Source organism: Centruroides vittatus, unplaced genomic scaffold (assembly GCF_030686945.1).
Source record: "Centruroides vittatus isolate TY-2023 unplaced genomic scaffold, ASM3068694v2 contig_862, whole genome shotgun sequence".
Lineage (NCBI taxonomy): Eukaryota > Metazoa > Arthropoda > Arachnida > Scorpiones > Buthidae > Centruroides > Centruroides vittatus.
This window is the reverse complement of record NW_027122562.1, coordinates 2,173,479-2,200,278: the sequence shown is the minus strand read 5'-3', so window position 1 is coordinate 2,200,278 and position 26,800 is coordinate 2,173,479. Positions and strand designations below refer to the sequence as shown.

Sequence of the window (26,800 nt, the reverse complement as noted above, 5' to 3'; positions counted from 1 at the left end):
CAAATGAAAACTACTATAATTTCTTAAAGCAAATTTTACCAAAATTTGCAAGAGTTTTATATATATTATATTCTGTCTAAATAGAAATTGAATTTGAATCTAATGAAGTATAAGTTTTGTATTTATGTATATTTTTAATTTGTATTTTATGATTTTCATGTGCATGCATTTTACTTTTACAGATTATAATCCACTCCAGTCTTTTCTGTTGTCATCATGGAATAACACTATTGGTCCACAAATATTAGTTAGATGGAAGCCAAAAGTAGTTTCTTCAAATGATATTGTAAATAAAATTAAAGAAGAAAATGTTGAAGTAACGCGTAAAGATCCTGCATTAAATAAAGAATTCAAATCTGGTAATAGTGAAGATTCAGTGGAAAAATCGTATATAAATGATAGTAATATTAGCTCATTAAATCAAAAGAGAGATTTAAATCAGTTAAATCAATTAGACAGTATAGAAAATAGACAATTAGATATCTTAGAAGAAATTATTTTTTTAGATGACCAAAATGATAACTGTCTATGCAGTCAAGATATTACATTCAAAGCTGTTGGACAGTTATTATTAGGAGAACTAGAAAATTATCCAGCATTACTTGGTTCCTACAGTAGGATGTATTTATTATCAGAAAAAAATATTATTATAATAACTAATCTATTTCAGTTAAATAATTGTATAGATTTAAATGGTAAATCAGTTGATAATCTTCGTTTGAGTTTATCAGCCATATTTAAATATGAAGATAAAGAATTTATTTTAAATATTTATTCAATAATTGATTTAATGCTTAGAAGACAAGTTTCTATTTTGCAAGCATATAAGGTGTGTATGAATTTATGGAACTATATGATTTTTTTTTTATAAGAAATGTAACTAATGCTAAATAATGATTATTTATTTATTTAAAATTAGGTTCTCTCACTTGATATTATTAATTGTATCACTATGCATTTAAATAATAACTACAATACAATATCTGACTTATATAATTTTTCTCTAAAACATCAGGTAAGTATTTTTACATTTATTTCAACATTTACTTTAATTTATTCAGTTAATATATAGTTTATATAGTTGATCGTTATTTTTATATAAATATATTATGGACTCTGCCACTGACTATTTTTGGCAACATGACCCAACATTTGTGTGTCCATACAACCATCATCTTATGATTCTCTTCACGTTTTCTTGTAATTTATATCAATTCTTTGTAAATAATATTAGCTTTATAAATTATAAGGAGTTCTGTCTCTGACTGTTGATGACTCAAAGATGTTTAGGAGTGGAGCTCTCATAGTTCACATTGCTTCATGACATAAATTGCATCTGTGTCACAATTTATAACAACTTTTTATATAAACATTAGTTATACATACATAGATTAAATAACCATAAATAATACTTCAGAATTTAAAAACAATAATTGGAGGTAAAGTAAAAGAAAATACTATTAGTTAAAATATACAGAGCAAATTAATAATATTAAATACCTTTAAAAATAGATAGTTACTATTTAAATAATGTGGTGTTCTGCAAGACTTCAAGGTACAAACTTTGACATTTTGGCTAAAAAATTTTGTTCGTTTGGAATTTTTGGAGTTTTTGGTAATATACTCAATAGCTGTTATGAATATATTACAGTGGTACCAAATACCTTGAATGTTTCAGAGTTCAAACACTAAATATGACAAAAATTTGCCTCAAACAATGCTTTAAAATTCAAACTGTACACACAGTGAAAAATGCACTTGAAACATAAACACAATCTCATGCATCCAAGTCGTCTCTCACTCGTGTTACACTCGTATATTTTTCATGCTTTTATCAGTTTAATGGTGTGCTTGATTATATACAATATATTGTGTGTTATTTGTCTATTTTTAGCAATTTCTTCCTGTAATTTCTCTTTGTCAATAGCTTTTGGGTGCCCTATATGTTTTGTATTCTTTACTTCAAAATTTTTTGAATGGTACTTTTTTAATGTTTGAAGTTTAGTAGCATCTTTCCTGTACACATTATGAATTATTTTTATTGTTTTCAAGGCATTATATGCTTTACAGCATATAATGCCTTACAAAAGAGATAAAGCATATGCTTGTTATCTGAAGACATTCCAACTTGATGTTATTCAAACAAAATGTGAAGAGATAAGTTTAAAATAAGCTTTTAAACAAAGAACACAATCTCATATTAGCAATAATGTGAGATAATGTTTGTTATAATTGAATGTTATAATTAAATCACACATCTATGTGAAGTAACGACAGCTGTTAATAATATGCAAAAATGTTCTGTTGAACACAATATAACCATTATTTATTAATCATGCATTCAAGAAGTGTATGGAAGCAACGAAATCTAACAGGAAGGTTATAATATAGATGATTGAAATAAAAAAAGAAACTTATCACTAAGCAATTAAGATCCTCAAAATTAAGACTTTTGTCTAATTATTATAATTAGTAATATAAAAGTTAATTCTTAAATAAAATCTCATAATGGCTAGGAAAAATTATGCAACTTGTTGCTGAATTTTTTACAATTTATTTCTATATTTCATTTATTATTAAATTAAAATATTATTTTATATTTTAATTTAATAATAATTTAATATACTTTTTTATAACTTTAAAATGCAAAAAAATTAATTATTGAAATTTTTTTAAAATTGCTGATTGTAAGAATGAAACTGATGTTTCTTTCTCTTTATCAGTTATCATTACCAGAAACGTATTTTGAAGATAAATCCATTAGTGACTTAAAATTTTTTGAAAGATGTTTAGCATCTCATTTTCAAAGTTGCAGCTGTTCTGCTATAATTGGACAAACAGAAAATGATATTAATAAAGTAAGTATAAATTAAATATGTTAGTTTAAAAAAGTTAGAGAAATTTTTATGAAATTTAATTAAGTATATAAAACAAGTTTTTAGTACAACTATAAAATAAAAAATTAGTGTGTAATTTAATATAGACACAGAAATCATTTATTAAAATAAGTGAATAAATTTATTTGAATAAACTATTTATAATAATAATTTTTAAAAGGTAATTTTATAATTATTTTAGTAAGTGAATTATTCATTATAATAAAAATAAATATTACAAAAATATTAATATTTACATGTATACTGTATACACAATATTTATTTGATTTGATTTGAAGCTGCACTTTTTTTACCATTTTAATCTCCCTGAAAATTTGGTAGGCTTACATTCAAAAGTGGTTAAATTTTACCTGAAAAGGCAATTTTTTTAAAGTACCACAAATTATTCTATACCATGTCTACTATCCCCTGACCTAATTTCATCATCATCCGACCAGTAGTATTTAGTCAGGATTCTTTTTTTGGGAATGATTTGTTAGTCTGCCATAAGATAATGTTTGATTGATTATTTTGTAGTATTTTTAACCTTTTGAGCTTTTGAACTTAAAAAGTTTGATGTTTGTATCAGTAAGCCATTTAAGGACAAAGGAAAAAATATAAAAATTGGTTACATTCAGAAAACCATGCTTTAACCACTTGTGGGAAAATAATAAAGTTAAGTGCTTCAAAAATTGTGGAATGGTTATCTGTCATCTGGAAAAAGTTCTCAGAGAAATAATAATTCGTTCCTTTAAAAAATGGATGGTACAGAAGATGACTTAGTTTGGGAAAATGACAATGCCAGTAGCGATTTCAAAATCAGCTGTGATAATGTGACTAATGAATGATTGTCACAATGTGATAGTGAAAGTGCTTAAATACATAATTTAAAGTAAATTTTAAGATTTTTTTTAATAAATTAATTTTTCATTTCTTGTTACTTCTCATTTTTACTTTCCTGGCTTTGTTAAATATATGTTACAGTAAAAACCCGTTTTTAGTGAAAACGCATTTTAACTAGTTGAAACTAGTTTTTACTGGATGTCATTGTTATAACCCGTTTTGTCTAGTTAAAACTAGAATTTACTGCTGTACATGTTTTGATTTTAGATAAAACTAAAATCAAACATTAACTTTTTAACTTTTAACATTAGTTAAAACTAATTTTAGCTACATAAATATGTTTGGGGGAAATAAATAAAGTGATGATTGGGATTAAAACATTTGTATTATTTAATACGATATTTATTGAAAATATTGGTCACACATCTGTGTTATTAACATTAATTAACCCTTTGTCCCCGAAGGCACCGATAGATCGGTACCCTGGCTTTTTAAGCAAAACTTCGAGAGTACCGATTCATCGTTACTTTGGTAAATATCAATTTTTGAAAAATTTATTAACAACAGATATAATCTCGTTTGATATGAAGTGAATAAAGTATAATAATTCATTATATTAGTTGATAGCAATATAAAATTTTGATTTCAAACAAATGTTTGATATAATGTGCGATAATTTCACAACGAATAAACATACATGCATAAGTGTTATATCGAATTGTACAAAACAATATTCTACAACTTTCTGGCTCAGTGCCAGCAAACAACTATGTAACTAGACAATGCTAATTTTCACAAAATGTTACAAATTATCAAGTTTGTGTGTCAGTTCTGGTATATATATTATTTTTTTCTTATAAATTTTTCTAATAAAATGTATTGAAAAATATTGTATTTAAAACTAAAGATAATAATAAATGTAAGTGATTTTTTTTCATATAGATATAATGATAATTTGATTTTTGGTGACCTTTTAAAATAATATCGCCTGACTGACCTATATTGTCTTAGGAGGGATCACAAAATAAACATAAACAAGATGTGGGGGGAAAGGGTTAAAGCGATACGAAATTCATCATACACTATAGGAACGTGTTAGCTGAATGACCTTGGTCGAAACAGTTTTTACTAAGCCATTTTGTTAAAACCTGTTTTGTCTAGTTAAAACTAGTTTTAACTCAAATTCATTTTTGACTAGCAGTAAATTCTAGTTTTAACAATGCCATCCAGTAAAAACTAGTTTCAACTAGTGAAAACGTGTTTTAACTAAAAACGGGTTTTTACTGTAACATATATATAACAAAGGGTAAGTATTTGATTGGTCAAAAATTACTTCCCCAAGATTTTTACATTTTTGGACTCAGGGCACCTTGAAACATTGAGAAATGCAAAAAAGTTTGGGGTTTTTTTCCTATGTATATGAGTATTAGTTTGTGTGTGTGTGTGTGTGCATGGCACAATTTTGTTCAGTCTCTTTGAAGCTTAATAACTCCTGTGCTTTTTCTTGAAATTTTCTTAAATTTTGCAGGGAAGTTTGTGTATTAGAGGGATTGATGATATTAAAGTTTGGTGGTCAAAGGTCAAGGGAATGGATTGATAAAGGGGTTGTGATATCTCAAGTAGGGTCTGACTTAATGACAATTTTACTTGTTATTTACATTTATTTAAAATTTGGTGGATTTGGACTTGATATTTAAAAGTTTTTATAAAACCTATTCTTACCTTCAGAATTAAGTTTTTTGCTATTTTATAATTAAAAGTATAAAAAGTTATTAAAATAAGATATCATAACAAATGGTGCCACCAAATGTTGTTGTTAAGCAACTCATTGCTGGATTTTTTTGATATGAGGTAATGAAATGCAGCATATGGAATGCATTTTTTTAACACTTATGAAATGAAATGTAGTTTTTATTCAAATATTATATATATATTATAATCTTTTACATAAGAAAATATGCTGTAGAACTCAATAGTAGGATTATTATTTTACAAAGATCATTTGAATGAAAAAAAAAATTTGTAAGTAAAAATCATCATTAAGTCTGATCCTACTGGAGATACACAGGATCTCCTTTATCTCTCCAACTTCTCAACGTTTAATCACCAAACTTTAATAGCATCAATTCTCCTAATAAACAAATCTCACTGCAAAATTTCAGGAATTTTCATCAAAAAGCACAGAAGTTATTAAGCTTCAAACAGTGTGGACAAAGTCATGCCCCACATGTATACAACACACACTAACAACCATATATACAGAAAAAACTCCCAAATTTTTTTGCATTTTTTGATGTTTCAAGATGTCTTAAGCCCAAAAATGTAAAAATCTTGGGGAGGGGGGTCATTTTTTGACCAATTGCCATACTTCCCCTCTATTATATATAAAAGCCAGGAAAGTAAAAAGTGATTAAAAATTTATAATATTTGAATGTAGTTTATATAACAATAAATTTGAAATCATAATTTGTTAATTTAATATATAAAAATAATATATATTTTTATTTTACTAAAATAAAAGTGTCTCATTTTTCAGATGATACATACTCTTGCTTTATTTCAAGATAACAGAGAAAAGTCTTGTTCAACTTATACTTCTTTGTACAGTAAATCATATTCTTATCAATCAGGATTATTATTACAAGGTTTGTTAAAGGCAAGGAAAGCTCACTTTTATTCTTTAAAATTTCTTATAAATTTTAAAGTATAAATTGTAAATAAATTGTAATTCTGTAAATTAAGTGCGAAAATGTAATCTATATTTGTATAATTTGTCAGATAGATTAATTGCTATTGTTTCAAATAAATTTTTCAAGGATACTTATGGAAGAAGCGATTTATGGTTTCAAGATCTTAAATTGAATCCATATCCTGTTACTGTTATTGATTTAAGTCGAAAAAAGGTTCGTACCTCATTACATTCATCACAGGATGATGACAGTCATTCAAATTCAGAATCACAATCTTTAAAACATGAAAGGTAATTTTTTTTATATGTATAAAATTGTTTTAAGAATGTTAATATATTTTTTATGTACCAATAAATAAACTAGATTATTTTCTTTTCATTATGAATCAAAATGCTTTATTATGAAGAAATTATAAACCTTAATGTTTACTCTTTGTATCATTTATCTATACAGATATAGCAGATTATATATATGAGAGAGAGATTTATATGTATATAATGTGTTGAAGTAATTAAATAATAATCTATAGATAATATTACTAATTTATCTTTAACATAAATAATAATAACAACAACAACTAGATTGATATATTTATGTAAAAATTTTTACTGGATAATTTCTTAAAATTTAACCTTTAAACAGAAACATTGGTCTGTCAGACCATTACTATTATGTTATGCAACAATATGGTAGCACTTTCCAAGCTTCATCTTGCCCCTTTATAGTACCTTATTTTCAACCACATGCCTGCACTATGCATGTAATACTGTTCAGTTTGTGACTGTTTTTTCAAGATACATATAGCTTTTTAAATGAATGAAGGTCTTACTGACTGGGTGATTCGTATTATGTATTAACTACAAAGCTATGTAATACTAGATATTTCATATTGTGTACTTTTTATAGTTTTTAATTGTTATTTTTGTTACTTCATGATAAAGTTTTTCTTAATTTTAGAACATTTTATTATAGCTATTCCATCAACAAGTACTGGTAAATTGTGAAGAACTTACTTTATTTGTTCTATTCTCAAAATCCAGTTATAAAAAAATTCATTTTGCTTAAATGCTTGGTTTACTTTTTATTGAACCCACATATCAAAAGATTGTTCATTATTCCTAATCTGCCCAGAGATATGTCATTGTATGGGAAGCAATACAGGAATATGAAATTACTACTGCAAGAGATGATGAACTTTAGGCAATAAGCTTGAGAGGAGGAAGACTTGTTCCAAGTGTCAATCCTCCAAGGGCAAAAATACTTTCTACAAATGTATCAAATGTAAAAATTTAATTTGTCTGGGTTACTGCAGAAAAGTTTGCATTATATGTACAATAACAAATGACTAAAAGTTAGAATTTATTCAGAAATTTCTCTAGTTTTACTACTATGTAATTGATTCTCAATAAATTTGAGTTTACAGATCATAATTTTGTTTTCTTTAAAACCCAAAATCATAAAAAAAAACACTTGTATAGTAACAAATACACAAAATGTGAAGTCTACAAAAATACAAGGTCTCTCAGACTGATGTTTCTGGTTATGTACTAGAGACGTGTTTCTGTCTAGAGATTAACATTTATAATATGGGTTTAATTAAATTTTATTCTAATAAAAAATATAGCAGTTTTTAAAACTGATAATATATTTAGTTTTTAGAAATAAAATACAGTGGTGCCTCGTATAACGTATGCCTCGAATAACGGACGCTGCAAACAACGGACTTTCTGTTTGGCCGTTACATGACTCGAGCAATGGACTGGCAGCGAACAACGGACTTTCCGGCATAATTGGTGACTGCTCCATGGGTGCGTTCTTTAATAGCGGTCTCTCTGCGTCTCCGCTACTACGGGAGTGCGCTGCTGTTTGTAGGCATTTAGGAACGATAGTGAAAGAAAGAAAGATAGTGGCGCCCGCACTATCGATAGTGTCGTGATGGAGGAATCTATAATTCTAAAATATGAGCTTTAAAAGGCAAAAGAAGGGTCCCAATTGTAAAATTTAACCATAAAATGGATTATTTGTTGAAAGAGCATTCAAAATAGCCTCGAAAAAAATCATAAAGACACTTACATCACCGCGTGCGCTAACTCATGCTTTTGCAATTTCTAAATTCTCATTCATAAAACCACGTAATGGACCCGGAAACGAAACTATCTGAGCCATGGAGGACGCCATGTTGCTTCCACCGTAAACTACTGCTACAAGCGGCCGTTTTTGCCGTTCGACGACGCGCACTCCCACCGGAATTTAGGAATGTGTTCTGCAGAATTTTTAAACGGATGTCGCTCGCACAGAGTATGCGGAGGAATAAAAGAACGCACCCCATTTTCATTTTTTTAATGATACAGTACGATTATTTTATGCTGGGGAATGAATTGATGTTTTAACATGTGTTTCTACGGGAAAATGCGTTTCATATAACGGATGTTTCACTTAACGGATGTGCACCTGGAACGGATTAAGTATGTTATATGAGGCACCACTGTAAATACTTACAAAATAGAGATGATGTTCCAAAATGAACTTATAAGTAATACACCAGCAAAATACATGTTTATTTTTATTTTGCTCTAGATATTTGAAATTTAAGAAATAAATTTCAAATATCTTGAATAAACATTTGTTTATTCAATAATTCTTTTTCATTAAAGGCATGATAAGAAGTATTTTTTGTTGGTACAAGAGTGTGTATTTTAATAAATAATTATATTTTTAATATATCTGTGTATGTTTTTTCAGTATTTATTCTAATTAGTCAATATGGAAAAAATAATGTTTATTCCTAAAAACTCAAATACAAAATTTAATATTGATATTTGATATTGGAAAGTATCATTTTAAGTGTGCAATTATTTCTTGTGTAATTCCATTATCATAAATGATTAAAATAATTTTAAATCTCACTAAAATATTAATGTATTAAAGTAAATATAATATTTCACAGTCTGTAATAAAATTACATTTTATAAATCATAATTTTACTTTGATTAACTGAATAATAGTATGTCATAAACATAGTAATTGTTGACTTGATAAAATGTGATCCTTGGTATTCAAAAAGATTTGATCACATTGTACACAAGGCTGCATTATAAGGAGAAATCCTTTCTGTCATGTGTATGAACAATCTATTTTGTTCAGGCTTTTTCCATATCAAAACACTTATTGGTTAAGTTGTCTTTATTCTGTTGCAAGTATAAAGCATGGCAAAATATTGCAAAGTGATCCAATTGATTTTTAACTGTGCTATTAACTGTAAATTTAATTCAGTAACTTATAATAAGATGCAATAAAAGTGGCAGGACCTGAAGAGGTGGTGTAAGAAATTGGGACTCACAGGCTGGCTGTATTGTATGCATGTTTAATTGAAGTACATTTTATTGTCTCAGCAGTGTATTTAAAATTTTAAATATTCATCTAACTGTCAAGATTTAGCAGCAATAATTTATTCTTTTCTTATTTTTCAAAAATTGCTTAGATAAATTTAATGAATTTTATACTACTATATTTATTATTTTTTTTTTAAATGAATAAAGTAATAGAATCAACTATAATGATGGTTTTCATTCTATTAAACATAATTTTTACATTTGAATTAATATTTAACCAAAAAATGAAAAACATAAGATAAAAGCTATACAATTTTATTTAGTATTTATTCTTTATAATTGATTTCAAAGTTATTTTCCAATAGAATAATTTATTGAAATCTACATATATTTTCATATTTTATTTCAAAACTTAATAAAAACAAAAAAATTTTTGCTTTTCTGTTATATAAAAAAGTTAAAGAATTAATTAACATTTATTTGATCAAATTAAAATATAATTATTCATGATTTATTACTTAAAACTATTTCTTTGTTTTCAATTCTAGTTCTCTTCAGACAGTTACTGAAGTAGGAAAATTAATTCCGGATATGTTGCGGGAGGTTAGTTTCTTTGTTAACGATTACAATATTTGAATTAATCTTTTTTATAAAGAATTACATTTAAAATTTAGATTTTATTATTAAAAAAACTTGAAGTAAATTACTGTCATTCTTTTTTAAAATATACTTAAATTTGATATATTAAACATCTATTTTAAGAAAAGTAAAAGTAGAATTTTAAACATTTAGTCTTAAAAACTAATCGGTGTAATGACTTTTGTGAAAAAACTGGCTAATTTATATATGCATGAGAAATCTGAATCTTGAGGAACTTTTAAGGAATTTGTACATTTTTTCACTGTTTGAAATTTTTCAACAAATGCTTCTTGTGAATATTTTAGTTTTAAATTGTTAGGAGTATAATCTAATCTGCTTGTTTATTGTTTTTTGTCCAAAAATAAGACTTATAATTAAAATTTGAGTAGTATAATGGTTAAAAAAAATAACTTATAAGAAATAATTGTAATTGTCGTTTTGTGACAGTCATTTCAGAGCAATGCTGAATTTTTTCAAACCAAAACATATTTTTTTATCAAAAGGCATTTTTTATTTTAAAGGCATTTTCTACAATTGAGTCCACCTAAACATGAATTTTATCAGTGAAAATACTTACTTTATTTTAAAATTACTAAAAACTATTTTATAATTTTTTGTCAAACTGAAATTTTTTGTAAAATGAAATTTTACTACTTTTTTCTGTTAAACTGAAATCATGCAATTCAAATATTGTGTAAATTGAAGGTTAACTAACATTGTATCTTGTACTTGATCATTCCATGCTTACTGTGGAAACCTCCAAACTTAACTCCCTCCAATTTTGTTCAAATTCTACAGTAAGATAGCTTAGGGTCTTGAGGTAAGATCTGCAAAATATTAGATCTGAATGTTTTGTGATTCTCAAGACTGGAGGCCATTCCAGTCTTCTCCTTATGAATGATTAAATTTTTTCTCTTATTGTACATCATTGAAGCAAGCATACATTTTTAAAGTAGGTGACTTAGAACAACTTTTTGCTGTAAATTCAGTGGTTTAGTCACATTTTTCAGCCTAGTATAATTTTTCTGTAAATTGGGGAGGTAAAATCAGTTGTGTACAACTGGAATCATACTTTAACAGTCTATAATACCTAAAGCAAACATGCCTATTCTATGTTGTTGTTTGTTAATTATTGATGTAGATGTTATCACTCACATAAAATAAGAAGTCATGACTTTTCCAATTTGCAAAAATATGCTTAAGTAAAGATATTCCAGATATATAAGATAGCTGATTTGAACCAACTTTGAAGGACAAATATTTCCAAATGGATCACTTCAGATTTTTTTCTTCTTAGTTCCAATTGAAAAAGCAACTTTTCTTATGTACTACTGTTTCCAATCTTTGTCTCAGCCTCTCTAAGGGGAAAAAGATAGCTTCAAAAAATGCCTCTGATACAATCTTCATTTTTATCAAGGATTTGGAATTTGCACTTTTTACTGACTCTTGATATAAAGTCATAATAAAATGTTATTTTAACACTTTTATATTGTGTGACTTTTTCTTATTATTATATGAGTAATTTCTGTCCTTAATATTATTATTATAATTAATATTAAATTTTTATGATTTTGACCTCCACCAAATATGGAAATAAAGGAAAAAGTCATAAAAATATACCTTCAGTAAACCATTAGACTGAAATTTAAGTTATAATTCTAAAAGTCTGTTGATTCATGTGGTGGTGATGAAATATTTTTTGGTATCATTTGCCATTTTAGTAAATTTATCATTATTAATACATATTGAGTTTTTGTGAAAAAGCCAGAGATGGAATTGGAGATTTAAAAATTGAGCAATCTAAGCTGAAGGTTTTGTATATAAATTCCATAGCACTGATTTTTATATTTCAAGAAATGTTCATGTTTAATAATAATTTGTTTTTCATTGTAATAATGTTTAATGAATTTTAATGAGTAGCTAATAAGCATAATTTAAAATGATTTTATTTATTTTTGTTTATAATTAAATTTATTTGTATACAGTGTCAGATATTTAATGAAGAACCAGCTATTCAAGAAATTTATGCCAAACATTTTTCAAGATATATGTGGCTCACTGCATCTTCACTTATTAAAATGACAGATAGATATAGGTATGTTTTATTTTTTTTAATATTTTGAAGTTTTTTATGTTGACAATATTTAACCTTTAATGAAGTTAACTCAAAAAACATTTGTTTAAATATGCTGTATAAATTTTACATAATTTTGATTGAATCATGAAATTTCTTTTTTCAGTTGAAACAATTTTTTTTAGTTAGATGAAATTTATGGTAACTAATGTACTGTACATCCTGTTTTATTTCAGGTATAATTAATATCCATTAATTATATAAATCTTTAATACAGTTATCACATTCTCTGTGACAATCTGCTTCAAGTTGTGAAAACAATTCTAAATCAATTTAAGTTGTGAAACCATTTTTTTTAAATAATAATTTTATTTTCAGTTTATTTTTTGTTCATATTCAGTCATTCTTTTTATATAAATGCTGTTATCTGATTTAAAAAATACAAATACAAATACAATTTTAATAATTGCTGTAAAAATTGCTGTAAAAGATAACATGAAAAATAATTCTCATTTATATTGTCTAAGCATGATAGTGATTAGTGTATAAAAATTTAAATTATATGTAAACATAACTTTAGTTTAACTTCTTACAGCTATATAATATTGAAACATAATTTTCAAGAAATGTATTTTTTTTTAATGTTTAAATAACTTCATTAACAGAACCTAAATTAGAAAATCTCATTTAATATGTGTATTAATTAATTCAAAATTTATATTACATAAAACAATTCATATTTATTTATGTATTATTCCATTCCTTTCTAAAATGAAAACATTTAGCTATTAAAAACATGATGACTTTTTTAAAAAGCTATATTTTAATATTATATAAGGTAAAAATGTTCTCTGTTTTTCACAACCTAGATTAACATAAAAAGTTACTATTCTTTGGATTTAATTTGAAAAATCTGCCAGACATTTGTTAATTTAAAACTTATCTAGGAGTTTATAAACTAAATTAATTAAAAAGTTAGAAATTTTAAATAACTTTCAAAAATACAATAAAAATCAAAATGTAAAACTAAACTAATGAAATTGTATAATAATATGAAAATCATATTATTAAACAATTAAATACAAAAACATAATTTGATAGAACTTGTTGAATTTTGAGAAATATTTATTTTTTAAAAGTTTTATGAATAAATCAATTAAGCAATTAAATCCAGAAATGATGACTCCAAATTAAAAAAAGACTATACTGTAGAAATCATTAGTTTTACTTAGCAGGAATATATGAATTTACTAGTTCAATATTAGCTGCATTCAGAAACAATTTATAAACCAAATTTAGAAATTTCAATCTGTGATGAATTAAAACTTTTAAATTCTGGAATGGCTTCATTCTAAAAAAAAGCATCTGAATCAAATAGATTAAAATTTTAATTCATTTAATTTGAGTGTTGTTTTGGATTGCATCCAATATTAAACCAAAATGTACAAAAATGTTCCTGTTAAAAAAAGAAACTAACAATTTCTGTAGTTCAGTCTGTTTTGTTACTTTGTTAATAAATAACAAGTGTCAATTAGAAAATTTTAGAAAAATATATGTACTATGAAATTACTTATCATATAACTTAATTTGTTCAGCAAATACGGTATAATTGAAAATTTTATAATATAAACATTTTTATTCGCAGTTTAACAATAGATTGTTAGGTAAATTGGTTATGGAACTGTATGTGGTATAGTACTTTTACTAAGAGAGTTAAAGTATAATTTATGTTTTAATTTCATGCATTTATTTACTTATAATTAATCTAATGTTTTTCTAAATGATTTATATATTATTTATTGATCATATAATATTAATTGTATTTTACAAGATTGTATGTTATAAATTCTTAAACACACACATATTTTTGATTTTCTTTAAAAATATACTTTTGTTAGTGGAAATTGCAACACACAGAAGGAACAGGACTGTGAACATGAAACTATAGGATGGGTAATCCACATTGAGATATGCAAATGATTACATCTAAGATCATTGTACACATTATTACACATCAGTGCCCTCTGAACTGTCCACACTTGGCAATATAAATAATGGCTTACTGGAGAGGCTGCAGGTGGTGACAGGTGAACTTTCAGGTTGCACATGGTTTGCCACATCTTGTCCCATCATCAACAGAGAATGCATTACAAACAATTAATGGACTTTCAGTGCAGTGGAATTATTGGTATGTGAAAAGCTGGGTTATCCTATCACCAGATAGCCAAGTGTATGGGATGAGCTGCCAGTACAGTTCTGCACATGGCATTAGGGGATAACTGAAGATTGTACTCAGTTATCCCCTGATGGATGCTCACTGCGATCCATGATGTCCTCTACTGTGTAGACCTCATGGATTGCAGTGACATCCACTGTTTTAGCACAACAGTGGAGCACTGTTACAGGCCACAGAATGTCCACTAGTAGTGTGTGAAACCATTTCCTGCAAAAAGGATTGTCTGCTAGTGCCCATTGTTGTGGCTACCATTGGTCTAAAACATTGACATCTTCAATGACACTGGATCCACAAATACTCAATTAACTTTCTAAATAATGGCGCAAAAGTCTATGTTGTCAGCGTTGTCGCTTTGCTAACTACTAGACTGCTACTAATTACTTACTCACTACTTTACTAACACTAATAATTAAATTACTTATAAATAAACTATACCTTTATCAATCCAACAAAATTTAATAAAATAATAACATATTCAATTGCTTTTAATGATCTTCCTCAGTTACAAAAAAATACATTAACTGTAGAACATAAAATGTGTTCGGAATAAATATAAAAAAATAGTGCTTAATTACATCCCATTTTTAAACAAGATACATAGATGTACTGCCAGGTCTAATATAATTTTCGCATTGTATACCGACGTAATCCCACTGTTTTCAAACTTTTAAAATAAAAAGAAAGAGGATCGGAATTCAACAATGAGTATATATTCGGTGCCTTTTGGTGACCAACATTTCAATTCTAAGCTTGTTTATGTGGATGCAACAATGCGCAGTTTAAAACAAAGGCTCAAGGAGCACTAATATACAATCAGTAACAACCTTGACAACACTGCACTGGCATCATATGCAAGACAGAAGGATGTTAATGTCCAATGGGATCAAGCGGCAATTAATGACAAATAAGCAAACGGTCAAACATCTTGAGAGATTGGAAATGTGCAAGGCGCACATGGCAACTGGTTGTATAAACCATAGTGATGCGGACTCATTATCTACTGCGTGGAGATCCTTTTACATTAATTAATGGTATTAACGGACAATGCTGGTTTTGTTGTTATATCTTTTTTTTTTTTTCCTTTTTGCTATTTATTTTGTTTATTTATCTATATTTTATCCGTTTGGGCATTTTCCATTAATTTTTATATTTATTTCGAACACATTTTATGTTCTATATTTAATGTTCTATTTTTTCGTAACTGAGGAGGATCATTAAAAATGATTGAAAACATTATTATTTTATTAAATTTTGCTGGATTGATAAAGGTGTAGTTTATTTAACTTTTTCTACTTCCAGTACATAGTTTTTATATACTTATAAATAACTACAGATTAATATGAAGAGCCTATATAAGAAAACTGGTAAGACTGATAGCCACTTAGCCCCTGATTATCCATCCTTACATTATTATAATATAATATATTAATATAAATTAATTAGTAGAATTATCTTTGCTATTATTTAACTTAAAAATTACATTATAATCTAACTACACATTTAAAGTTAATTATCTGTATCTCAAGCGTTAAATGGAACCAAAGTTAAGTTTACTACCTAAATGTTTAAGAATTATAGTGACCAGTTTAAATAATAAAAGCTTCTTAAGTATTTTAAAATAAATGTTTTATTGCTTTAAAAAAAATCATAAATTGCTGGATAGATAGATAGACAGATAACACTTTATTGCACCAAAAATACATCCATGCTGGATCCAGCTGGAATGATTTTGGTCCAGCAAAATCCAGCTGGATTGAAAACACTGCTGGATTGCAATCCCTAATCAGAGACATTGTATTGGCAGAGGTCTTCTTACATTGCTGTCCTGATGCAATATTCCAACAGGATAATGTTGAACCCATATTGTGCAGATTGTGCAAGCAGTTTTCTAAGAACAGAAGATACTGCTCTTTCCATAGCCTTCATGTTCATTTGATATGTCCACTATTGAACATGTTGGGTGAATGTGCAGTGCACATTGCCTGTTGGGCACTGAAAATGTAATGATGTACACCTTATTGTTATTGGTGCTATGGATAGATAGTTACCAGTAGAATTAAAGAACATAAATACAAAATTGAAAACATAAACCTATGACATCACTTGCTGTATATGCCAGTGAACCAGGGGTTAAAGCTAAATTTGAAGAAACACAATTAATTAAATTGAACTTTAACAAGGACAGCAAGAGAGCTTTAGAGGTTCTTGAAATTTCAAGAACTTCTAAAGGATATTAAAAGGAAACTGCATTAATCATAAGGATGGTGAATCATTATTGACAGCCTGGCAGTCAGCCATGTTGTGATCACCCATGCACAAAGTGCAAAAATGACGGCCAGACATAACTTTATTATTTACTCTAATAAAAAATCAATTATGTTTGAATGAGAGATACAATTATTAATATATATGTTAATTAACAGTTTTTTAAAAATTTGTGTATTTCTAAAAAAATAATTTTTTTGAATTTGGCAGATGCATCATAAATTATTTGATATTCCAAAATAGAACATTTTTTTAATATTAGGATTGATGGTAGACCTGATTGTAGGCCTGTAAACCAGGCTGAAAAAATGTTTCTTCCATTAATAAATATTTTGCTGCAAAGAAAAAGATTATTTTTGATATTTGCAACTGGTTCCAGTCTTGTTATCCATTTTCTTCTGTAATATAATTAAAATTGATTATGTGCTGTAAGAACAAACTTGTCAATTAAATTGAGAAAACTTACTGAATAAGTGTGTTTTGCATTCAGTTTCAGTAAAAAGAGCAAATTGAAAGTTAATAGTAAAGATAATGGATTTAATAATTTTTAATCAATAGTTTTTATTTGTAATTAATAATAATTTTTTAATTCATGACATTTATCTAATTAACAAAAGAAACTTATAACCAACAATAACTTTTAACATGATGCATAAAATCTTCTCAATAAATTAATTTAAAATGATATTAATATTTCATATTAAATTATTATAATTTATTCAGAGTTAGTTTATATGTTTGTCTTTATCCACTACTAATAAGGACTGTAATGATAGAAATCTGTAACATTCAAAAGACATTACCTTTTTTGTTTATTATTTATAATTCAGTTTATTGTCATAGCAACATCTCATAATTAGAATAAGAATTGTGTTATCAGTTTTATTAAAGTAACTATACTATTTCTTAGAACAATGAATGAAATAGACTTTCAAAAAGCAATTGTTGACAAATGGGTGAAAAATTCAGAAAAAACATTTCATAGAAAAAGAAGTGCAAATTTCTCAAAGTATGATGGATGGAGTTTTAAATCAGTATTGTAAGACATCATCCATTAATTAAAAGCCAGTTTTCAGTGGAAAATGTGGTGCGTCTCATTCACAACTTGACCAGAAGTTAATCAAAGTCATTTCCAAAAATCACAATATGTCAGTGAGAAATGTTGCAATAAAACATGAAACTAATCAGTGGTTCAAAGGGCTAAGCAGTGTGCAAGTATGCATTCATATAAAAACTAAAAGTACTAGAGCATTCCAAACTATTTGCCTAGTCTGGATCAAGCCTAAAGTGGACTTAATTTGAGGACAATTTATTTGGTTAAGTGTGGCCAGGTGAAAAATATGGCTTCAATCTCTTGGTGACAGACTTGATAGTTGTCCTGGTTGCAAAAAATAAGGGCTAAAAAAAATAGGACTCATATACAGGTGTGAGACACCAAGATTATATCTATTGGTACTAGGAGGATTGCAGTTATAATTCCAAAATGAAATACATGCAATAGACCAGGGATGGGGAACCTGCAGCCTTTTGGGCCAAGAAGTGTGGCCTTCTGCAGCCTGTGATGTAAATGTTGATATATATTTTTCAAGATCTTTATTATTTTTACAGTTATTATATATAAATTTACAATATACACATGCATATATAGACTGTCTTTCTTTTATTACATAACTTTCAAATTACTTAGCAGCCTAAGCCTAGGGATAAAATGACAAAAAAATTTCAATGCGGCCACTATAAGGGACGATGAATTGTAATGTGGCCTTCATGAACAAAAAGGTTCCCCGCCCCTGCAATAGACCATTAAGAAAAACATTAAGAAGAAAACAAACTGGAACAATAGTTAAAGAAATGCACTGAACTGTGGCAAACTTATGGGGGTGAAGTGGGTGTTAGATCCTCAGAGTCTCTAGGGATAAAATATAAATGAATAAACTTTGTATTAGACAAAATATCTAAAATTGCATTTTATTAATGAATAATTCAATACAATCATTTCATTACTTATTGTAATAATAAAATGAGTGCTTGATTATCAATTACTTATACTAAGTGATTTGGATTTTTCTAGAAGAAAGATCATAGTTTAGATATTTGAGGTAGTTCTTGGAGTTTCTTTCTAGATGTATCAGGAACATTCTTGAATATTTGACTGGCAGGTGTATAAGTGATGCTCATTTGTTAGCAATGAATTAGTTTAAATTCTAATACTAGACAGCAATCTAAGTGATAAACGCAAGCAACAAATGAAATTGAAATATATGTGAATAGTGAATTATGGACAATTAATTGGTGTGATAAAGCTGTTGGTGTTTAAAATTGTTTTCAATGAGAAAATGGCCGAGGAAAGGGACAAACAACTTCCCATATTGATTTTTTTTAAATAAAAAGCAAAAAACAAATGTTGAAGAACAAATTGTTAGTGCTTCTGATAAACATTCCAAGTCCATAAATACTTTGATACTGGTAGCTTCATCAAATGCTGATAGTGAGTTCAGACCTAATGACATTGGCTTGTTTTTAAACCAAAACTGCTCTCAAAAAACTGCTATTGAAATAAGAGAAATTCTAGATAATATATGGATAATGTCTGAAGATAAAAACCATAACAGCACAAGCAACCTGGAACGATATATATAGAATCTCACCTAAGTGCAAAATTTCCAGCAATGAAACACCCAAATAGAACAATTATTTTCATTTTACATTTCCCGAAGAAGGCCAATAAAGAGTTGCCAAAAACGTCCGAATACTGAATTAGGGTGTTTCATTTCTGGAAATTTTGCATTTAGGTGAGATTCTATATTGTCTGAAGATTTTATCTTTCCTTTTTCAGAGTATATACAGTCTCCACAAAGTATTGAAAAGAAAAAACCTGCATACTTCATATTCAGCATAATTGGTTGAAGTGTTTACTTTGATTAATATATCTAGCAAAAGAAATGGTGCCTATTGCAAATATTGTGTATTATCTATTTGCTAGTAGTGGAGCTTGTGTCAATTCACAAAAACTTGGTGTTATGATGAAGGGTTTCACAAACTGGAAGAAAGCAATAGAAACATTTACCTAAAATACTACATGAATTGTGTTGAGTATTCTAGACAAACATGGATATACCTGAACTGTCAATAGAAAACAGAATCAAGCACAAATATACCAGAGAGATAGCAACAAATATTGGAAAATAGAAGAAAACTTGTTCCTACACTTGAAGCAATATTATTGTGGTTGACAGAATTGGTACTTTGTAGTCATCGTGATTCTGGTAATATAGCTATATCTGAGGAACTACAAATGAACAAAGGAAACTTTTATGTAATGCTTTATTATAGAACAAAAAGCAATGTTGATCTGCATGCTACTTTAAAAGGACCAAGTTATCAGTATCTCAATCCAAAAATCAAAAATTCTATACTAGAATTTGCAATGGTATTCTGCTGAGACAAGTTGTTAGCAATGTTAAGAAGGGCAAGTCTTTTGCTGTTCTGGTGGATGAAACTTTGAATATATCTGGCATTTAACAAGTTTCCATATGTGCCAGATATGTTAATACTGATACAAAAGCACTTTGGAAAGATTTTCTGAATTTTGTCCCTACTTCAGATTTAACCAGGGCAGGACTATCTGACTTAATTTTGAGCAATCTCATTGTTTGACAACAACATGACATATTTTCGTAATTAAGAAAATGATGAGTCTACAGCAATGTGTGATGTCTTCAATGAGATACAAGCATATGTTTCTTGGGTTCATCTACTTGTAATTTACACTCACTGTGCTGCACTTTTGTTGAAACTGACTGTGTCCAAGGCTTAAAAACTTGTAGATATTTGAAACTACATTGGTGTTATTGGTAAAACATGATTTCTTTAGGTCATCAAAACAAAAAGTTATCTTGTTTAAAGAAATAAATAACTCTGAATTTATTGTAAATGCTAAAACTTTGAAAAGAAACTATACAACATGCTGAATTGAAAGATAGCATTCTGTGAGTGGTTTCTTTGAACTTTTGATTTTGGTATTGGAGTCTGTATATATAATTGCAAACTGGTGAGATGCAGACACTCATTACGTATAACACTGCTAAAGAATGAAATGTTACAACTGCAGTTTTTGCTGTCATTGCTTATCTCATATCAAGTGTTCAGCACTGGTCTTCCACTTATATATAAAAAAATAAACACTAACCTTAAGTCTTCTTTAAATATGGTGACTGCTGTACAGAAGGAACTATAAACTCTATGCAATGATGCTGACAATCAGTTTCACCGAATATTTGAGGAAGTAAAAAGCTTGCAATTGTCATAGTTATTCTCAGAATTAAGGGCAAGAAATTGCATTGTCCAAATCCATACTTTCATGTGCCTGAAGATTACTATCATGCCACAGTTTTTATTTCATTAATAGTACTTTTTGTTTCTGAACTGGAGCATAAATTTATTTGAAACAGTGATATATTTAATGGATTCCTGGTACTGTTTCTTTCCTAGGTCCAGTGAGGAGAAAAGACAGTTCTAGAATTGTATGCTGCTGATCTCAACAAACCTACTTCAGATATGATTACTGAATTAAAATTATACAGGAAATTCCAAAATGTAGAAATCTTCCATATAAGTAACTATTAGAAACAGTAATCATTATCATTCAAAAAATAAATGTTACTATGATAATCAACACCAAGCATATGATTTTAAAGTTGACAATATGGTAATGATTGAGAAAAGAAATCCTCTTAGCTGGAAAAAACTAGAAAAATTGATGACAGGAGATTCAAAGTTACAAAAAGTTATCTGATGTTATTTATGAAATGGAAAACATTATGGGAGAAAATGCTTAGAAAAGACCCAAATTACTAAAATGGGACTGTTCAAGAAACCTTAAATTAAACCAAAGGATGTATGATAACATTCCCTTTGTTACTCTTCTGGTATTATTCTAGATGGAAACCATAAGATAAGTGTTTTGCCTCAGAAGGCATCTAGCATGAAAAAAGAAAGGGAAGACAGGAAGGACAGTTATATTTGAAACTAGGTAGAATATAAATGCTTTAGATAAGGAACTTAGAATTAACAGACATTTCTTATATATATTCACAAATGAATTTATTGACTTTTATTTATTATAATGGTATTCTAGGCATAAATTCAGAAAATGTTATTAAAATCATAAGTCTAACAAACTTGCATGATCTGACATTTACAGTGAAAAACCTGGTCTTTCTAGGGTTAACAATGCAGAATAGTATTTTTTAATTATAATCAATTAATACTTATCTAGGTTGTAGAACATTCTATTAAAGTTATTGGGGAAAATTTCAGCAACACGATGCATAACCTTCCCAGCAACATTTAAAACTGCATGTGTGGTGCCATCTGTTATGATATTTTATTGAAAACTTTTCATATTTTTAATTGTTATAAAAAGGGCAAAAAGCTTAATTTTGAGGGTAGGGATGGGTTTTATAAAAAATTGTAAATGCTAATAACAAGTAAAATCTTCATTCAGTTTGACCCTCCTTGAAATGCGACACATTGTAAGTATTGCTAGTGTAGGCGATAACTCTGGTCTGAAAAGCACGGTGCCAAGTCCCATGGTGTACAATGTATATGGTTTATTCCGTTGCAGCAGCTGTAAGATAGGAACTGTTAGTTTGTTTTTGAGACTCGCCAGCACTTTTTCACATTGGTCCATCGCCACTTTTTTCACTTTCTTCATAGCTGATAGAGGGGTTCTGCAATAGTAGCAAAATTTGGGATAAACCCACTATACCAGCTACACATGCTAAGTTCTTTAGTGTTTTTAGAGCGTGGAAAGTCGCTTACGGCCTGTACCTTGCTTTCTTCATTTATGACAAAACCAAGGTATTTCAAATGTCCAGTCAGCAGAAATGACTTTTTGACAGCTTTATTGTCAGCCCAGCCCCAAACAGTCTTTGCAGCATCTTTGTCAGATGTTTCAAGTGTTTTGGAATTGTATAATGTTACATATACCTGAAAGATATATTATGCAATGTCTTTTCTTTCTTGACCTGGAAATGTCCTAACGGTACAGACACTACACAAACAAAAGTAGAGGGTCGGTAATTTGCCCCAGAACTTGGTACGAGTACCGCACCTCTGGAATATTAATCCTAGCTAGGAGGAATTTTCTGTAGTTGAGGTCCGAGCCACCCCCCTCCTCCAGATCATTATGGATTATGTATGCCAAAACATTAAAAAGGTGCAACAAAATCAAGAACAGGTATACAATTTGCAAAGATGACATACAACTTATAAGATAAGTACCCTTGTACTATGACACCCCCTTATTTGCCCACCCCCTCAATTTTTAAACAGCAAAATTTCAGAAACTTTTGACAAAAAGCACAATAGTTAAGCTTCAAAGAAGGTGAACAAAATTGTGCCCCCCCACACACACATTTACATCCATACATACTGAAAAAACCCCATATTTTTTTGTATTTTTCAATGTTTCAAGGTCTGAAGTCTAAAAATTAAAATTCTTGAAGGGTTAATTTTTTGACTGACTGCCATACTTTTCCTCTGTTATATATAACAGCCAGGAAACTAAAAACTGTATAAAAATATAAACTATAAGAATTTCACACACAACATTTTATAGATTTTATGTTCAGTTCACTAAGAAGTTAATGCATTATATTTTAAAATAACTTTCAAGAAATTCTTTACTTTTTTTGATTTGAAAATATTTATTTTACATTCAGTTCAAAACCATTATAAAATATTTAATAAATATGTGAAACATTAATGCAGCTTTGAAAATCTATACATAAATATTTTAGTATATGCATTAAAAAATGTTATTAAAGAGTTTCATTTAAAAAAAAAAATGTATTGGAAAAGAATCAGCAAAATAATAATAAACTTACTTCAAGACTTTGTGTTTATTTATTTATAATAATAGTTATTACTTGACTTTAAAAATCTTTGATATAACTAAACTTAAAAAACAATTTTTGGAAATATTTTATAAAAATATAAACATGTTATACAATCTTAAATAAACCTGTGTAAACCGGAATTGAATATTTTTTCTGGTTTGGCAGGTTTATATACTGCACAATAAATTTAATAATTAAGAATAAACTTTATTTAAAATACATCTATGATTTCAATATAAAATAGTCTGCAATATATTATTATTAATGCATAGAAAATTCTGAAAAATCATTTCTGTTCCTATAGAGATGAAAGCTTACTTGAAAATGTTGATTTCAAGATCCAGTTTAGGGATAAAAATAATAGCTTATGTAACATCATTCCTGGCGTGAAGATGTATAATAAAATTATCAATAAAGATATTGATATATTGTATCAAATTACATAAGTATTTAAATGTATTTGCAGAATATTGAATATAATAGTTTTTTATAAAAATTAATAATGAAAATTCACTCAATTTTTTTCCTTAAACTTGATTTATTAAACTTTAGCAATGGGCACGAAAAACATTAATTATATCTTTTATATTTATTTTAAAAATTAAGGAATTGAATATCTGTTTTATTTTAATCACAAAATAAAAGTTGTATTAACCAGTTAGAATAAATATATTAATAAACTTTAATTTTATTGCATAATTTTAAACTACCTTCTGAAACTAGAAGCAATTATTCCGTAATAAACTTTTGATCTTTAGTAAGTGAGGTTTTTTGTGAAGAGATGTTATCAACATTCAATATTATTTAGAGTTATCTTTGCATATTTTACTTTTTTAAATTTTATAATTATTGTAATTATCATTAAGTGCATAATTTATTTTTATTTTTAGAGAATTAAATATGACTACTACACCAACAATCTTGAAAAATATTTTTAAGCAGTCCAACAGTACAGATTTGAGGGTGATTATTGGAAGTGCAGAAAAGTTAAGGCCCGGCATCTGCACACTTATAAATGAAAAATAATATAATGTCTGTTATTTATTAAATAAATCTCGTTTGTAATGATTATTAATTTTTTCGTGACGAAAAGTTTTATAAATTCTCCAACACGCCAACATATAATTTGCGTTTGGATCAAATAAATCGCAGTTTGTTAATTTTTGTTGTTTTACTTGACTGTAAAAAATTACAATTTAAAACATAATTAAAAACGTTCGTATAATTTAATATTTTTTATATCATTGGTGCAACTATCAAAGTATAAAACAATTTATTACAGATGCTAACTTTTTATTTCTGATTTTGTAGTTCTGTAAATAAAACTGTTTATAAAATAATATAGTTTGTATTTATAAAAGAAAAAAAATGAAATAAACTTAAAAATTATTGGTTGTTCATTTTTTATAATAATAATTTCCTGTTTTAATTAAATGATTTAACAATTATATAGAGTTACCTAAAAGGTAGCTTCACCATAATACATTGTATTAGTAGGAAAAGAGTAATGTACAGGCGCTACTTAAAAATGTGTCCAATTTTTGTTAATTCGATTAATACAAAAATCGTTTTTCGCATAATTAGTGCAGTTTGTATCTTAATTATTCTTTATATTTCAGACTTGTAGAACGAGTTAGAAATAATTTATACATTAAAAATAAACATTCCTCTCATATGTAAATGTTAATGAGTGTGGGCGAATGAGTGGGCTTATAAAATCTGTAGTAGAAGATAACATTGTTTTAACAGATCGAGGTGAGTGCTTTGAGCTCTGCTTTATCAAAATTTACGCAGAAATATTTTTGAAAATTGCAATCGACGCGATTTTAATTAAAAATAAGAAATGTTTTGAATTTATAACTTATGATTTTTACGCGGGAAGTCGGTTTTAATTCTGTGAAGATGTCCATTCCTGAAAATAATTACACCTATCATCAACGTAATGGTGGGTTTAAGTGGAAAAAAGCCGTCACTTTTTATTAGTGTAATAACTGTTTGAGAGCAATATTAAAAAAGCGAATAATTATCCTTCGACATTTTTCAATTCTAACAGATTTTTTTTAAATATAAGAGAGAAATTTATGTATAAATAATTTTTTATGCCAGGGTGTGGCAATTTTTAAGATAGATAGGAGTATATTCCTGGGAATGAAACTGCTGTAAAATAGTAGTAATAGTAGTATTAGTAGTTACTGACTACTGAATATGCGTGACCAAATTTTTTTAATGGTTTCTTTCCCATTCATTTATTGAAAGATGAGTTACACCCCTTCTAATCGATTTTAAAAATGTTTATAAAGTATATCATCATAATTGATGAAAAGCGCCAAATCGCATCTCCCTCTTTTGTATTCTTTTATAGCTTTGATAAAATGATATTATAATAGCATTTGTTGATATACGAGTGTCTTAACTGTCTAGAGACATATCTGTATTCACTTTGAAGCTACATTGGTTGACAGACAACGATGAGGAAGCTAAGGCTAGTGCCTTTATTGATCTCTATGGCTAGATGTATATGGGTATTGGCATTCTTTGTCGTTATGTAAGATAGTTGTCAATAAATCCATCCATATATCCTTTACAACTAATTTTATATCTAGTACAAATTTCCTATTTGATAATGCTACATAAAAAACATCTTTATCTGCCTCGTTCGACTTTTTTAAAATTCTGATTGCGTACAGAGAACTTACAGAAACAAAATTTAAACTCTGGATAATCTTCTCTGTATATTAAAACATCAAATTAACTTTTAATTTTATTTAAATGACGTTATTACTAATAAAAAATTGAAATTTCTAAGAAATTTGATACTTTATCGTCAGATAATCCACTCAAAACTTAAAAAAACAAACCAAAATCTTAATTTAAAATTTGCATTTTTCGCATAAATTAATTTAAAAACTTATATTCAGATTTTTAATCAAATTTTTCTTTTAA

The 26,800-nt window shown here is 27.6% G+C and overlaps 1 protein-coding gene across 1 annotated transcript in view; it reads left to right on the top strand.

Moving 5' to 3' along the window:
• The window catches only part of LOC136982696 (guanine nucleotide exchange factor C9orf72-like), a 30,762-nt gene extending 5,565 nt beyond the window's left edge, over positions 1-25,197 (top strand). The window contains exons 2-9 of the mRNA XM_067279273.1: positions 183-829; positions 920-1,015; positions 2,724-2,858; positions 6,256-6,375; positions 6,536-6,699; positions 10,290-10,344; positions 12,366-12,475; positions 24,748-25,197. Coding sequence (XP_067135374.1) covers positions 183-829; positions 920-1,015; positions 2,724-2,858; positions 6,256-6,375; positions 6,536-6,699; positions 10,290-10,344; positions 12,366-12,475; positions 24,748-24,883 — 1,463 coding nt within the window. The 3' untranslated portion in view covers positions 24,884-25,197. The remainder of the gene's footprint in view (positions 1-182; positions 830-919; positions 1,016-2,723; positions 2,859-6,255; positions 6,376-6,535; positions 6,700-10,289; positions 10,345-12,365; positions 12,476-24,747) is intronic.
• The last annotated feature ends 1,603 nt before the right edge of the window (positions 25,198-26,800 follow it).